The sequence below is a fragment of the Caenorhabditis elegans genome, chromosome V (assembly GCF_000002985.6).
Source record: "Caenorhabditis elegans chromosome V".
Classification (NCBI taxonomy): domain Eukaryota; kingdom Metazoa; phylum Nematoda; class Chromadorea; order Rhabditida; family Rhabditidae; genus Caenorhabditis; species Caenorhabditis elegans.
In genome coordinates this window covers 14,529,610-14,545,917 of record NC_003283.11, presented here as the reverse complement: position 1 = coordinate 14,545,917, position 16,308 = coordinate 14,529,610, and the positions used below count along the sequence as shown (strand labels likewise).

At 35.5% G+C, this 16,308-nt stretch overlaps 3 protein-coding genes and 1 non-coding gene across 8 annotated transcripts; 2 read left to right on the top strand and 2 right to left on the bottom strand.

Annotated features, from left to right (window-relative positions):
- Nucleotides 1–51: 51 nt before the first annotated feature.
- On the top strand, nucleotides 52–3,013 carry rike-1 (RING-type domain-containing protein; the record flags this gene model as incomplete). 4 transcript variants are annotated; one of them, NM_001269668.4, is made up of 6 exons in its annotated part: nucleotides 52–145; nucleotides 189–397; nucleotides 438–1,056; nucleotides 1,210–1,421; nucleotides 1,522–1,723; nucleotides 1,769–2,251. In NM_001269668.4, 6 exons carry the CDS (start codon nucleotides 97–99, stop codon nucleotides 2,197–2,199), a joined length of 1,722 nt encoding a protein of 573 aa, NP_001256597.1. The 4 variants fall into 4 exon arrangements, with proteins under 4 accessions (NP_001256597.1, NP_001379205.1, NP_001407539.1 ...); NM_001392657.1 differs by having other exon boundaries at nucleotides 97–145; nucleotides 447–1,056; nucleotides 1,769–3,013; NM_001420564.1 differs by having other exon boundaries at nucleotides 97–145; nucleotides 447–1,056; nucleotides 1,513–1,723; nucleotides 1,769–3,011.
- On the bottom strand, nucleotides 2,913–14,805 carry kcnl-4 (Calmodulin-binding domain-containing protein; the record flags this gene model as incomplete). 2 transcript variants are annotated; one of them, NM_001269665.3, is made up of 9 exons in its annotated part: nucleotides 2,913–3,235; nucleotides 3,287–3,427; nucleotides 3,477–3,586; nucleotides 3,694–3,774; nucleotides 4,357–4,420; nucleotides 4,826–5,138; nucleotides 5,183–5,291; nucleotides 5,357–5,709; nucleotides 14,719–14,805. In NM_001269665.3, 9 exons carry the CDS (start codon nucleotides 14,792–14,794, stop codon nucleotides 3,025–3,027), a joined length of 1,458 nt encoding a protein of 485 aa, NP_001256594.1. The 2 variants fall into 2 exon arrangements, with proteins under 2 accessions (NP_001256594.1, NP_001256595.1); NM_001269666.3 differs by lacking the exon at nucleotides 14,719–14,805 and having other exon boundaries at nucleotides 3,025–3,235; nucleotides 5,357–5,620.
- On the bottom strand, nucleotides 8,080–8,100 carry 21ur-13956. Its single transcript, NR_069978.1, has one exon.
- Nucleotides 9,544–11,513, top strand: tag-191 (Protein kinase domain-containing protein). Its single transcript, NM_074199.3, has 8 exons — nucleotides 9,544–9,671; nucleotides 9,719–9,859; nucleotides 10,406–10,524; nucleotides 10,572–10,653; nucleotides 10,697–10,747; nucleotides 10,794–11,045; nucleotides 11,096–11,351; nucleotides 11,396–11,513. Exons 1-8 carry the CDS (start codon nucleotides 9,609–9,611, stop codon nucleotides 11,470–11,472), a joined length of 1,041 nt encoding a protein of 346 aa, NP_506600.1. The 5' UTR covers nucleotides 9,544–9,608; the 3' UTR covers nucleotides 11,473–11,513.
- Nucleotides 14,806–16,308: the final 1,503 nt, after the last annotated feature.

Here is a 16,308-nt window from a genome sequence, read left to right as displayed (position 1 = left end):
CAAGTTTTCCCTAAAAATCGATAATTTCACACACATTGAACCTCTTTTCAGACAAGACGGGTCAACAGTTGGTTCAAACACAATAATTTTCAAGAAATGTCAATTGTGAATACAACAGAATGCATAATTTGTTATAATGAATATGGTGAGCACATTAATGAATTTCGAAAAAAACTTCTAAATTTCAGACACCGAACTCCGGAAACCTTGCATAGGCACATGCGGCCACTCCATATGTGAAAGTTGCAAACATCAAATGGTCTCATCAAAATGTCCACAGTGCAATCGAGAAGAAGCCTTCGCAATTACTACAATCAATTATCAAGTTTTAGAATTAATAAAGCACTTTAAAAGTATGCAAAGTGGGGGAGTAGCGCCACAGGCACAATCCACAAATGTAAGTATAATTTCCTTTTTCTATAAAAACCCAGAAAAAGTTTTTGCAGAGCTTAGACGAAGGAACATGCAGTGAGTGCACCCTACATTCCAAGAAATTACGAATTTGTAAAACGTGCGCCGTCGGAAAAGGAGTTCTGAAGCAAGCCGAAGGCAAAAAAGAATTAGTATTAGTTGTTGGAGATGATGGAGTCGATGAAGCAATGACACGAGCTAAGAAGATGGCGATTTGCGGTGATTGTGCTTTGGATGGGGCCCAACACGAAGGACATCAGACAATGCAGCTGGCTCTTTTGAAAAATAGTATCGAAGATCAAGCACCGACTAATCTCGGAAATAAAATCAGTAAAATCAGTGAGCTTTCGAAGCAGGTGTGCGATGATATCTCTGACAAATTTGCGGCGACAATTAAATCACTTCAAAATTACTTCGAAAAGCATGAAAAGTTGTCTCCGCCCGGAAGAAAGACTCACTTCAACAACATCGAAGCTGAAATGGAGAAAATAAGTGATACGATAGCTCTTGTCAAAGATGCTGGAACACGATTGGATTTTTTGAATAACGAAATCGAAGAGCACGATCGAATCGTTTTTCAAACTAAACAACCTGTTACTAAGGCAAATTTCGTTTTCGCTAGTCAGGATCCCGTATTGGTTGCAGGTAAAAGTTATATTTATGTTGTGCATTCTTGAACGAAAAAAGCTCATCGCGACGCTCGCGTGTCGTTCGTTGTTATCATGCTTTTGCATTTTATACAGACTCCTCCCGCGATTCCAGTCTAAAAAATCTCTCAAAATTATTCTTTTTTTCCAGATCGAAAGCAGAGTGCCCGTGAACCACTTTTGATTGGAGTCTACGATCCTAAAAACAGAGGATGGACGCCAGTTGGGCGAATGCCGAACCCAAAATCAAACTACGCTGTTGCCTGCAGCAAATCTCAAATTTATATAGTCGGAGGAATGAATAACGGATCATGGTTGAACAACGTTGAAATGTATGATCGGGAGAAAAACTTGCGAAGAGATGTGGGTTATTCTTTCAGCTTTTAAAAAATTCTCTAGAATTGTAAACTTTTAAAACAAATAATTTTTATTGATTTCAACAAAAATGTCAAAGTTATTACAGTGTAATAAAATGAAGCGTGGAAGAACACGAACGTCGGCGGGAATCCATAACAACAAAATGTACGTGGCCGGTGGATATGATAGCACTTATATGAATTCTGTGGAAGTTTATGATACTGATCAAGGAGAGTGGAAGGATGGACCATCGTTGCAAAGGCCTCGTGCCGATGCAGCGGTTGTTCCATGCAATGGAGAGGTTTATGGTATGATTTCGATTAATTAGTTGATTAAAAAAGGTTTAATTTCAGTGTTGGGAGGTTTCAATGGAAAAGAATATGAAGAGAAGATTGAGAAGCTGTCAGAACCTGGTCAAAAGTTCGAAATTGTGGGCGACATGCAAGGAAGTCGCGCCGGATTTGGATCGTGTGCCTTCAGAGGAAGAATCTACATTGCTGGTGGATGGAGTAACTCGAGTAATACGTTGAGATCAGTTCGAAGCTATGATCCATTGACGAAATCATGGAGAGATGAGCCATCGTTGAGCAAAGATCGAAAATATTTCACTCTTCACTCGACGAACGAAGCTATTTATGCTATTCGCGGATGTGCTGACAATTGGAGCTTAATCAATGAAGTCGAGCGATTTGATCCAGAAAAACGTGCATGGGAGATTATTAGTTGCTCCGGACCAATGGTTGGAGCCGGTTCATCTGCATCGAATGAGCAAGCTATTACATAAAATCGTGTATCTTATTTTCATAAAAACAGCTGTTGTATGAGCTGTACTCGTTGATTTTCGGTTTGGCGTTAACCTTTGAGACCAATCAGTTTACTGTTTTGGAGACCCGAAGAACTCGGGGGATGTCCAATTGGGGGGATTACCAACTCGGGGGATTGGCCCCGCCCACAGAACCGGGGCTTGCAATACGCCCATTTTTGCAACTGCCGCACGGTTTTGAAACTGTATTTTTCTTGTTAATTCTCGCTCTATTGAGAAAAATACAGTTTCGAAACCGTGCAGTTGCAGAAATGGGCGTATTGCCAGCCACGGTTCTGTGGGCGGGGCCAATCCCCCGAGTTGGTAATCCCCCCAATTGGACATCCCCCGAGTTCTTCGGGTCTTCTGTTTTGTGACTGATTACCAAAAATCCAACTTGCTCATTATTCATATCTAGCTGAAACCTAGTACTATTAAACGTATTATTTAAATTTTAGGATCTTTCCATTTTTCTGTCTCTCTGTAAAATGTAATTATGAATTTCGTGCCCCCAAAAACTTTTTATAATTTTTAACTCATTTTTTTCGCATTTAAAGGCGTAGGAGCTATTTTCACAATCAAAGAAGGGCACGAAATTCATAAGTACCCTTTTTCGATCTCCTGCGCTTTACGTGTTTTTTGGTTCTTTCATCTTTCATCACCCCATCAATAACCAATAAGTGTTATTGTTTCAATTCCAGACTCGTGTTAAATTGTTCATTAATATAATTTATCCTTCTCTCAAATCACGAAATTCTGTGAATATTCTTTTATAAATAAAATGCACCCATGAATTTCAAATTATTATCACTGCCTCAAATAACATTTCCTCGACATCACAGCCTGCGTCAACGCCTCAACATTTTCGAACAACATAGAGATCTTCCCATCAAGTTGCGATTGTCGTTGACGTACTTTTTGGAGACGATCTTCAGTCTCGTTGAATGCTCGGCGAGCAGTAAAGAAGTCGTCTTCATCCTCCATCTGCATTCGCAACTTCCACCGGGTTTTACGGAATCTGAAAAAAAAGTCAAAATTGGAAAGGAAACTGAGCTTATCATTAACTAACGTTATAACTGAACAAAGCAACATTCTCTGCATTTTTGCAAGTCTTTGTTGGTTTCTTCTTGAACTGCTTTTTTGATAATCTCTGGCACGAAGTACGGTTCTCCATGTGTTTTGAAGTACGCAAGCAGCTGCATTTTTATGTCTGAGAATTCAAAATTTTGACTTTTTATTGCTCATCTTAGAGCACATACTCATTGGTAATATTATTCTCTGCAATGATATGATTCACTCTTTTTTCACATGTAGTTAAAATCAACTTCCGACTGATAAGAGCAATAAGTGTAGAAGAGAACAGTGTTCCCTGAAACAAACTGATAAGAAAGGAAGAATATATATGAGGAAGTTATGATGATAAGAAATGTTTAAGCATAGGAAGAAATTGAAAAACCAATTGATAAGAAAACTTACGACGATGGCAGTTAACATTGCCAGTCCTCGTCCACAATAGGTATTCACTTGAACATCCCCGTAACCGATTGAGAAGAATGTCTGCAATTTTCAAAAATTGAAACTCTAGACCCTTCAAACGTTACATTTCATAAACTTCAGCTTATCTACATTATGTGAACAATCTTGTAGACTATTAGAAGTCAAAATAAAGGAGATCGTGGCAAGACCCAAAGCGATAATGAGCGTGTACCTTTAATGTGAGGTATCGCGTTTTCACGAGTTTACGATAATAAAAATTTGAGGTAAAATTTGACGACTTTCGGATCTTCAGAATTAATAAGTATAACGGATTTTCTTGCAAAAACCAATAAATATTATTCTGCAAGAATCCGAGGTTCATTCCAAATCCATCTGATCTAGCCACAATATTCAACTTTTCCAATTGGCCATCGTCGAATTGATATTTTTACAAAAATCAATACAAGGACTAGTATTTGTCAATTTTACTTGTCTAGTATATTCAGATTATTTTTCATACCGATTCAGGCTGAATTTCAGAGTGCCCATTCCCATTTTGACCACTGTAAATTTTTTCAAAAATCAAATTCCCCATAGGCCTCAGGATTCTGAGCTCTCTGAGCTGGCTTCGCGTGAATCCTAGGTATATTTCTTCAAACTTACAATAATCTCAAACCATAAATAATCAGCAAAATGTTGAAAACCACTGATTGATGGGTAGGCGTACCTGAACTCAATGTTTCAATCAATTCCTTTTCACTCTATTAGTCTACTCCTCTACTTTGGCAACTTATCTAATTCTATTCCGAAAATGTCAAAAAACTATCAAATACAAAAATGTACCATATATCTTTTCAATTGACATTTTTTCAATCTTCAGAATGTACCGACTATAGAAGTTGCCAAAGTTGAGCAACGAGACTGAAACTAATTGTTTTTTTTTATTGTGTAGACTCAAAATTTGCCTAAATGAATGTGTTTCATAACGAGGCTTCTCAAAAAAAATTTGAGGAATTTTTGAAAAGTTGCATTCTGAAATTTGTTCACTTGGGCACAATTTGAGTATCTACAAACAATGACTCAAAAACCGTTTGTCCTCCTTAAAGTCTAGACTACTGAGATTAATGTTTACCTTTCACATTGTGTCAACATCCAGGAAACAACGCACCAGAACATCAGTGACGCAATTGAAAGTACGAACAAGGGACGTTCATACATCTCGCTTTTTAGCACAAACCGAAAATCAACTGCAATATGGTTTAATGAAGCAATTGTTCGAGTTGCAGTGTCCTGGTGTTGGGAGCTATGAAGAACCATATATCGACAGACAATGAAGAACCGTAAGAACATTGGAAGAGTCAAAAGAACACTTATTGGGATGTTCACACGTTCACGCGTTCTTTCAGCTATGTTCGAAAGAATCGGCCACGCGACAACACCAGTTTCTGAAAAATGTATCCATAAAATAAATCTTCTCTTTCGATCTAACCTGGAATTGGACAAATTGCACATATTGCCACCTCTAATAAAGTATTTAGAACTCGTTCCGAAGTTATACCTACTCGCCAATTTGAAGTACCCGTTTCGACTAGTTGAATCTAAAATTAAGATTTACGGTGTTACGTGAAGGTTTGTAAGATTTCAGAAATAATAAAAATCTTACTTTGATATCAATGAAATGGTAGAAAAGTAGAAAAAAGAGCAAAGCTATCGTTGTTATAATTGCAGCTGTTCTTAAAATGAACGATAAATCCGATGTATTCACGAAGCTTTCCAGGATCCTTGTAGCTGTGAATTCGACATCAAGCATCGCCAAAATAAGCCCACCGACTGCGAGAATCAAAGTGGCATCGCACAGTTTCACTTTCAGATCTGATAATCTTCGACGAATTTTCCATCTCTTGCGAACTGTCTCCGCGTTGCTCATGGCTACTCCGTATCGTTTCCCATAAACTGACGGACGGCTTTGACGTGCCCGTTCTCCAGTTCCACTGTCACGTGAATCCCAATCGGAACCTGGAAAATATATCTATTTAAAACATCAATATCAATTTCCATTAATAATCCATACATTTCTGTTTTAAATTTTAATTGACAAACATATTCAGAAGCAAATTAAACGTAATCCCAATTTTTTAGAACAAAAATCTGCTTATTTTTCAAATTTTCCACTTTTCCAAATTGGTAGATTTTAAATTTGAAATCGACAGTAGCGTTCTAAAGTTAAAAGCTAATTTTAAAGACATGAAAATCACTTGCTTGCCTACAAAGTAAACGTAAGCTACCTTTAAGGTAAGTTCCTATCCTCATGTAGGCATCCATATAGGTACAACCTACAAACATTTAGCCTACAAACATCAATTATTCAGGACATGCCCTCAACTAAAAAGGGACGTTATGTTCATGGAGTTCAGAGATTTTTGCACAGAAATTCACAGGAAATCGTGCCTTTTTAAAAAGTAGATATGTTCAAATACTCCAGTATAATACTCTAATCAACCACTACAAAATGTTTTATTGAGACTAATTTGATTCCAGTGTCAATTGATTATTTCTCACTTTATTCTATTGATTTTCGCATTCCTCATTCGCTAGTATCTTGCAAGACTCTTGCTACCTCTAACATTAGAACTAGACTCTTCCTTTTGATCGTAAATATCACGTGCTATGTGTTTTACGAATTGTGTTGACTGTTTGATAAAATTAACAGTGAGCAAACATGCTATTCGGAAGAAAATAGAATGTAATTGAAAAGAAGTTTGTGGGGATTATCATAGGTTTATGAGGAAATAGGAATGAATAATTGACATTTAAAAAATTACTGGGAAAAAGTGTATAAAATGGGAATCATACTCATTGATAACACTTTTTTTTTCGAACTAAAATGATTTTTTTTCAAAAATTATTTTCTCTAGAATCAAATAAATAAGTTTGTTCTTATAGTGCCCAGATGTGCAAAAATCACAGGAAACAATTTCTAGAAAATTTTGATTTTTTACCAAAGAAAATTAGCTGAAATTTCATATACGAATTATGTTTTACTTGTTTGTATTAACAAAGGTTAAAGCTTGAAACATTTCTAAAAAATTCCAAAATTTCTATTTTTTTCGAACCAAAGCTGGAAAACTGAAAATTTTGAAAACTCTAAAAATTGTTACAGTTTTTAATTATAATAGTTGGTCATGTATGAAACTATAAATTTATTTGTTAAAGTTAAGCTATTTCTTTCTTTTCTGATATATATTTCTTTTAAGTTTTGAAAACCAGAATTATTTGAAAAAATACTAGCTAAATTAGGAAACCAAGCTCTATATAATCTGAAAACCGAATTCAATTCTCTCACGATTCTCAAGTGGTCCTCTCTAATTCACCGAACAAAATTCTAGTCTAAACCAAAAAAAAAGTGAAAAAAAGGTAAATACTAAAAGTATAAAAACCAAATAGAATTTTCCAAAAAAAGTGACGTTTGGCAAAAAAAAAAGTCCACGATGAAAAATGTAAGAAGATGATGGATAAATGATGATGGAAGTGGGGTCAACAGACGGAGGATTTCGTGTGAAATTTGAGTAGAGCGATAGAATTTTATTTTTTTATACGTTCACTAGACCATAGGGCATTTTAACTAGGGGTTTTTGAAAATATAAATGCTTTTCTAGGTTCTGGCACTTTCACTTTCAAGTTAAAATTTTAGGAAAAAGAAACACGAATTTTATTCGTTCCGGGAAACATCCAGTTAAAAGTTATCTAAATTTTGTCATCGTATGCTATTTCCAGACATGTCAGTAAAGCAAAAGTTGGTAATCACAAAAAATTGTTTATGTAAAACCATTGCGAAACCAAGACCGTGATATGGGCTGCGCTTGTTTTAGGAATTTTCAAATATACTTGAATTATTAATACAAAAAAGTAGTTATCAGTTAAGTGAGTTTTGCAAAAAAAAAAGCAAAACACTAACACACAGCTAAAAGTAAAAAAATCGTTTTTAGGAGTTGCAACTCCATTAAAAATACTAATCAATATTTATATTGTTCTGCTTGTACAAATATCATAAAAAATGAAAAATAATCCAAAAAATGTAATAATCAGATAAATCCTCCTATTAAGCTTCTATGTTGTTCGCTGGAATAAAGAAAGACTGAAGAGCACAAGAGAAAATCTCCCACGAAAACTGCTCCAATTTCTTATTTTTTCTCGCCACTGGACGAAAATTCTGGTTTTTTTTTCTGTTTGGTGCTGCACACGAGCATGTCTTCGGCTGGGGCGACAAGGTTTTTCCGGAGTATTCATGATTAAAACATTACGGAAGATATTAATGATTGAGTGTGGTTGGAGGGAAAAGGTGTCAATGAAGAAAAACGTGTAATAATTTTTTTTGACTGTAGAAAAGTTTTTTGTAGAATTTGCAAAATACTGGGGAAAAAAAGTTTAAAAATTATAGCAAGAATGGAAACGCACAAATATTTTTGAAAAGTTAAAATTTTAATTTCAAAAATTGAAAAAATGTTCAATACTAGATTTCCAGTTGAAAGTTAGATTTCACATTATAAAATTCGAATTTTTGGCCTTTTTTAGACCAGTGCAAATGAGCCAACAATTTTTCTAATTTTTGACCATTTTAAAAAGTTTTATTGATTAAAAAAAAAAGATTTATAATCATACAACTAAATTATAAAGTAATTTGATCAATTCCCTGGGGTCTTTGCATTATTTAAAATTAAAGAACACAGAAGAAGCACATACAGAGAGTGAGAGAGTGAAGATAATTACACGGACCTAGTGGATATTCAGAAGAGGCACTCTAGATCTCTAGACAATTTAAATGTATTCTCTGGGTGCACCAATTTCTGCTGTTGCTTTTTTGTTCTTATTTCTTACATATGTAGAGTAAAATAAGTAGGTTATAAAAATGTAAGTAGGATGGAAAAGAAGTGGTAGGAGAGATGAGGGAATAAGTTTACGACTCTAAGAACTCTCCTCCACATGTTCGAGTTTTAGTTATTTTCCACGAAAAAAGTTGAATTGATTTCGAGAAATGGGAATTCTTGAGTCCCAAACAACTAGAGGGCATGAGAGTAGTTTAGATTTAGTCAAAGATATCAGAAATTGTGTTGGAAAAACATTCGGGCGAATTAACAGAAAAACCTAGACCTGTCAGTTTATTCTTCGAATTTCGCAGCTTTAACTTGAGCTACTTGAGCAACTTTGGGAAGTGGGATCTATCAGTATGCATAAACAGAAGGTAGGCAAACAAGAAAGCAGGTGCCTAAGCCTAAAGTGCCTACCTAATGCGAGTGCCCTAACTTAAACATTTTTTTCAGAGACCAGTGAATAGCATTCTGTAAAGAAAAATGCTTATCATATTATAAAAATACCAGTTCCCAATTTACAGATGTTCTTATCAATTTTACTTTTTTGTTCACCCATGTATGTCTACTGATACATTTTTTGTTGATTTTGAAAGTTTTCAAAATTATTTGACTTCAAAAATGCCTAGCGGCCGACAATTGACAGGCTCGAGGTGAAGTCTAATTTTTGGTTTCACAGGAGCAGGCAACACCTCCCGTGCCTACGTTTAAGGTTGTTCACAGAAACCTGACGAAATAGGTAGGTATGCAGGCAGACAGGCAATATTACTTGAGACGTGCTTGTTACTGCTGAAACCCATGCCATGGTTTTTAAAAAAGTCGAAATATTTAATTTTCAAATTTCGAAATTTAAAGTGAAATTTTTTTACACTTGAACACACGTTGCCTAGCTTTGAACACACGTAGCCGACGTTTTTCGAAAGTTGTTTTTTTTGTGTTTCTCGTAGCTTCACAAAATTTATTAATCATTACTCGCTCTTCCTCCACTTTACGGCGGAAAAAGTGAAATTTTCGGCAGTTTCTCGAAAAATATTTTTCAATTCAAGCAAGATGCCAGACGATGTGTGCGACGAAACATTGAAAATTGGAGTGGTTGTTGGGAAAAAGTACCGAGTAAGTTAAACTTTACCTCGTGGCAAGCAAATTTATCGGTTTTTCAGGTTATCCAACAGCTGGGTCAAGGCGGCTGTGGATCTGTGTACAAGGTGGAGGACATCGAAGACAAGACAAAGCAGTACGCGATGAAAGTCGAGTTCAACTCGAATGCCAACGCTGGAAATGTTTTGAAAATGGAGGTTCAGGTTAGTAGACGAAGAAGTTTCTGGTTTGAAGCAGCTGTGAGATGTCGGGAGCTTTCAAATGGCAAGGTTACCGGAAATAGTCTCTGCCCCGTGAGGTGTCTGTCGCTTACTTTCAACTCTTTATAACTGCCGCATTGGACAGTATTGCGAAAACCCTTGAAGTGTCGGCTATTCGTTTCCCAAGAGAAAATCAATAGTGCGCTTGGCTGTGAAGAATGCTAAAATCCGTGATGTGTCTGCTGCTTGTAAGATCCATAATGAGGCAGTCGTACACATATTGGTTGAGACATGCTGATGAGGAGCCGTGAAGTGTCGGCTGCTGGGATCAGTATTAAAATATACTATATTCCGGCAGGTTTTCTCTGCCGTAATGGCGTCTGTAGCTTTCCCAGTAGCTTCTGACAGGCTGGGAGTAGTGCAATGTTTCAGGATGCTTTTATCTGACCCTTTAGGTGTCAGTGACTCTAAAATTGACATCTTATCATGTCATTATCTTATCATTATTAAGTATATACTGCCTATTTGATTTTAACGTAGTGGTTCCAGATCCTCACCCATCTTGTGTCTAAGAACCACGTGGCAAAATGCATGGCAAGCGGAAAAAAGGATCGATACTCGTACGTGGTGATGACCCTTCTCGGCGAAAGCCTTGAATCACTTATGAAGTGAGAGAAAATTCAAATTAAATCGAAAAATAATTGCTGAATTTCAGGAAACACGGACCATTTTTCAACGTGTCTACCCAAATGCGCATCGGGATTTGCCTTTTGTTCGGCATCAAGCAGATTCATGATGTAGGTGGAAGCAGTGGAGGCTGAATATCAATTTAACTTTCAGATTGGGTTTATCCACCGTGACTTGAAGCCTGCCAACGTGGCATTGGGAAATGTAAGCTCCTACTCTAAACTTCCACAACTTTATTCTCTGTTTTTAGAAAGGCTCCCCTGACGAACGCTACTTCATCGTGCTGGACTTTGGCTTGGCACGCCAGTACATCACGGATAAGGAGGACGGAAAAAAGATGCGTCGCCCACGTGAGAAGGCTCTCTTCCGTGGCACCTCCCGTTATTGCTCGGTAGCTATGCACGATCGTTTCGAGCAGGGGAGAGTCGATGACCTGTGGGCTTTGATCTACATGCTCGCGGAGTTGAGATGCCAGCTGGCTTGGTCTGATTTGGATGATAAGGTTCGAAACGCGATGCTCTCTCACTTCAATGTCACTAAAAAGTTTTCCAGGTCGAAATCGGGGAAATGAAGCGACACGTCGCCGACCAGAATCTCTTTGCAAAAAGCCCAATTCAAATGCTGGAGTTTGTCAAGATCGTTCGGGCCACGCAATTCTATCACCGCCCCGACTACGAAAAGCTTTTCAATCTCTTGAATGATGCCATGAAAAGCGCGAAGTACAAGTGGTCCGACCCATATCATTGGGAGCCCGAAAAGAGAAAGAAGAAGCCAAGTGTTCCAGCAGTTGGAAATGTCCCCAGAAAAGGTAACATATTGTTTTTTAATTCTTATAGTTGTAACAGTTTTCAGGCGTCACACCACCATCAAATGAGGAAGTTGATTTTTTCACCGTCGATGACTTCAACACAAACCCGCTCGGATTCTAGAACTTCAAGATCTTATGAATAAATTTTTAGATGTTTAACAGTTTTTTTTGAGTTACAATAATTTAAAAAAAAACAAGTTTTGCATTAAGATATTAATATTTTCGGAAGAAGAGGGAAGAGGGGAGGTAGAGGACAAGAATTTACCGTTCTCACAATTTCCTATAAAATCATCATAGACTTTCCCCAGAACGTCATTATTCTTTGTTTTCTCTTTAATTCTCAATCATCGATTCAAAACCAGTAGGTCCATTTTTCGATGAATTGAATAAACACATATTTTTGTAGGAGAAGAAGTCTGAACTGAACTGAACTGAAGAAGAGTGAACTGGAACCAAAAACGGATTAAAAGTTGAAAGAAAAAGAGAAAGTGGGTGAGAATGAGTGCAAGAAAAATGGAATGACTCTTTTCGCTTTTGATGTTGCACACCTGAAAAAGAAAAAGAGCCAACTCTTTCAATCTGCACTTTTTGTTGCAGGTGTTATTCGGGAAAAAATCTAGAAAGATTGAGAACAAAATAGAAATTGGAAAAGAAATACGTAGGTGAAATATTTTTTAGTGAATGAATGGAGAATGTAAAAAACGCCTTCGCCTTTCTCTTTTGCCTACTTTATTTTCTTTTATTTTCGATCTTGCTTTCAAGACGGCCTGCTTCATTGATGCGTACTGCCAAGTTACTTGCTAGCCTACAAAATTCGCAGGCGAATAGGCGGCAAGTAGGTACTAGGGCCTGACTAGATACCTTGGCTCAAAGAAACTTTTCCAGTAAAAAATGTGAAGAATAACGTCATATTTAGTTGCTCTCGAGGACTTTGATCAAGCTTTTGAAGCCATACAAATAGTTATGCTTAACGCTTTAAAAACAACTCTGTGATATAGTTATCTTTTGCAATTAAAATAATTTTTTTTAAATTTGGAAATAGACTTACTATTAGAGGAACAAAAAAAGGTCTGCAAATTTTATGTTTTAATAGTGCTTTCATTATTTCCATTTGAAAATTGTAGGAGCTCGCAAAAGCCCCATTTCCAGAATATCACAAAATACTAAAGTTTTTTTGTGAAAATTTGGCAATTTACCAAAACATAGACTGAACATTTAGAGAGATCTAAAAAAGTTTAGTGTTACTAATTGTGATTTTCTGCGATATTATATTATTTTACGATAGTTTCCTATTAATGCCACTTATGTAAATCTGTAAAAATAGAGATAAAATATGTTTTTATTGTTAGTTGATTTTTTTTTTGGTTAAAAAGAACACCGAGATATGCGTTTGCAAGGTAATTTTTGAAGGTAGTTTTTTTTTTAATGCGGAGTTCAAAAACAAGATAGAAGCATAAAAGTTCAGTTCAACTCAAAGGAAGATGCAACTATGAAAAATCTCGTTTGAAAGGTCTCAAACGGAAATAAAATCATTTCTAAACATACCTTCTTCTTCTTCAATCTCTTGCAATTCCATATTCTTCTGTCACTTTTTCTTCTTTTTCTTCTTCGAAGTGCTTCTCATTGACGACAGGAGGACAATAGACTTCTCATCAGGAGGTTCCCACCGGGCTCTACTAGATTTCAATTCCAACTGGACAAATAATGACACACAAGAATCTGTGTGATCCGATGTCTTATAAGGGAAAAAGAATTGGAAAAGCAATTGGGGGAGGAAGTAAAGATTATTTCGATTAAATGGAACTGAAAGAGAATGGAACTAAAAATTGATAGAGAGAGGTGTGTGTGCGTGAGCAAAAAGCGCTCGAGTCGCCTGTCTTTCTCCTTTTTTGCGGATATATAATCATTGATATCAAGTTGTGTGTGTGTGAGTGTGTTAGGAACAGACGAATATGAAAATAGCGTGAGAGATGAAGAGACACCAGACATTTGCAGCTGGATGAAAACGACTCAACCGGGTTGAGCTGGATTTTCAATTTCCAAACAGATCAGGTGCCTTTTATGAAAAAGTGATGTAAGGGAGGAAGAAGAGGATTTGAAAAGAGGAAGTTAGTGGGAGAAAAAAGGTATTTTTGGAATTTTTTGTTGCGTGATACTGGTTTTTAATGCCTTTACTTCAGATTTATGTATATGTAGGTTGACTGATAGGTTTGAAAAATTTTAACAAAAAAATATAACAACTTAAAGAGAAAAGTATAGAATACGGTTGTTACAGTAGTTTGACCGCAGTCAAGTCTGATAAAAACAAAAAATACTTTGAAATTAATTCCCGATGGATTTTTTTCGTGTATTATTCATACCAGTGAGCCTGGGCCACATTTGAGTAAAGAGTTTTGAATACGTAAACTTTTTTATGCTTTCAAATTTTATCAACTTTTAAAGTCAATTTTATTCAAGTTCTAATATATTTTATAAAGTCTATAGCAAACTATGAAAATTATACCTGATGAATTTGCTAGACATACTGCAAAAAATTCCCGGAACGTAAAAATCAAACTTACTAGTTATCCGATTTTTTGTCATTTTAGGATGTTGAGTCCATACTAATTAGTCTCAAGATAAACATGATTAAAACTAATCGAAAATTACTTTCATTCAAAAACTAGAACTGAACAGTTCAAAAAGTTCTTCGGCTCGGGAGTTGGTTTATCTTATCTGTTTACAATAGTAATAAATGGTTGAAACAAATGTGTCATTATTTTGATAATTCTAGGTGTTCAAACTCCCGATGTTTAGAGATTTATTTTCTAAATCCTTTTTAAACATCTACTGTTATTGTATAGATGTAATCTGATTGAGGATATGAGCTGATTTCTTACAGATTTCCTTAAAAAATCTTCACTTCAACACACTCACTTCAAAAAAACTATATCCTAGATCAAAAAAACAAATGAATAATCTTTGAGAAGTATACATATATGTTGAGGATTGGGAAATGATTCTGATTTTAATTCTGAGGACATATGTATTTTTAAATTAATGATCAACAAGTTCAAGTAACGTCAAGTACTTGACATTTCAAAATTTTTCTCCAGGGATTCTAAAAAGTCTAGTCGAACAAAAAAAGCAGACAGTTACATACATTTTGCGTGCTTCTAGATTTATTTTTTTGTGAAACCAAGTTCTTCAAGAATCACCAGAATTTACTTTTTCTCACTAAAGATTATTGAGTTTATAATTATTTTGTAGGTATCATGAGAATTAGGATCTATAGAGGTATAGTCTACAAGTATGTACCGAGAAAAGCATACCGAATACCCCTGTTTCATAACTTTCTGACTACTTTTTTCCCAACATCTTCACTAACCTGGCCTTGTAGACGAATACATTGTGAATCTTGCCTGTTTCGACAGGCCAACAGCTCCAGCACGTACTGCCGCCATCTTGTTCCTGAATTAATTCTTATTGCCAATACGAAGAAAAAAGAATAAAAGTGTCCAAAAAGAGTGAGCACTCAAAAAATGCATTTTTGAGTAGTGGCGCGAAATGGATTTACTTCACCCCGACGATGGACCGGCGGCGCACTCGAGAATAATGGAAAAAATAAAAGAATAGGGCGGGTACATTCTGGTACCTGCAATATTGTCAGAAATGCATGAATTGTGAATGAAAACAGTGGCAATTTATTAATTGAAAATATCAGTTCCCAAAAAAAATTGAACAGAATCCAATAAAACCTGAACGATTTTTTCTTTTTTTTCCGACGCAAAAATTTTCTCTGGAAAGAGAAGAGAAATTGTGGGTAAAATGAGCACATAGAACATGAAAAGTTGAGGGATTAGGTAAGAGTCTTGTTTTTGTGCAAATAGCTAGAATTGCGAGAAAGAAAAAAAAATACTCGTTGACTTGTGGGAACGAATTCTGATATCACCATATACTGCTCACAGCAAAAATGTTGACTGATAAGTTGGTGGCAATGTGTAACAACACGGAAATGAACAAGTTACAAACTTGCAGATAAACAGGAAAAGTTGGAATCTTGCAAGATGTTAAAATTTTAGGAAAAAATTATTTGGGGTTTTCTCAGTAGCATTCGCAAAAAAAAAATTTATGTGTGTTTCAAATTTTGCAAAAAAATGTTTTTATGGTTAAGCTACAAAATTCCACGGGGTTTTCCAGAAGACATAGGTTTCAAAAAATTAATAGGCTTTTACCAAAATTATTCTAAAACTTTCTAGTTCGTACTATTTTGAATTTAAATATTGGGAGCTTGATTAAAAATTTCTATCTCTAACTGAACATTTCTATAAATGTGGCAGTTAATGTTTTTAAGTTATATTTTAATTTTTTTAATGAGCACAAACAAAGTGTATGTTGTGTTTATTGGAAGACACGCTCTACTGTTGAAAATAACTTTGAGACAATTTTAAAAAATAAATAATTTTTTCGGGTTCAAGTAGGTAAATATAAAAGTCCAACTACTGATATAATTTAGTTGTGGATATATAAAAATAAATCAGCTATATGAAAGGAGTATAACCAAATTTTTATATTTTTCAGGCTTTCTTTAAACTAAAAACATTACTTTTGAACTATAATGAACTAATAGTAAGTGAAATGGAAAAATTCCAAATTGAACTTTTCAGATAAATATTCTTTAAAACTTCAGGTCAGTACAGTCATTTTAGTGTATTTCTTGAAGGTTTGCGCAAATCCAAAAAGTAAATGCACGTCTTTACCTTTTTGGTTCATTCATAGCTTTACTTAATACATTTACCACATTATTGGCTGAACTTGCCTATTGTTAAATAATGGAAAGCAAGGCAAGTGTGCCATTCAAAATGACATCATTCATTCAAACCATAGAAACACTATTCATATTCAAAAAAGAGAGGAAAATAAGCGTTGGTGAAACATAACGACATGATTATTTGGAGGAGCACATGATCAATTTTCA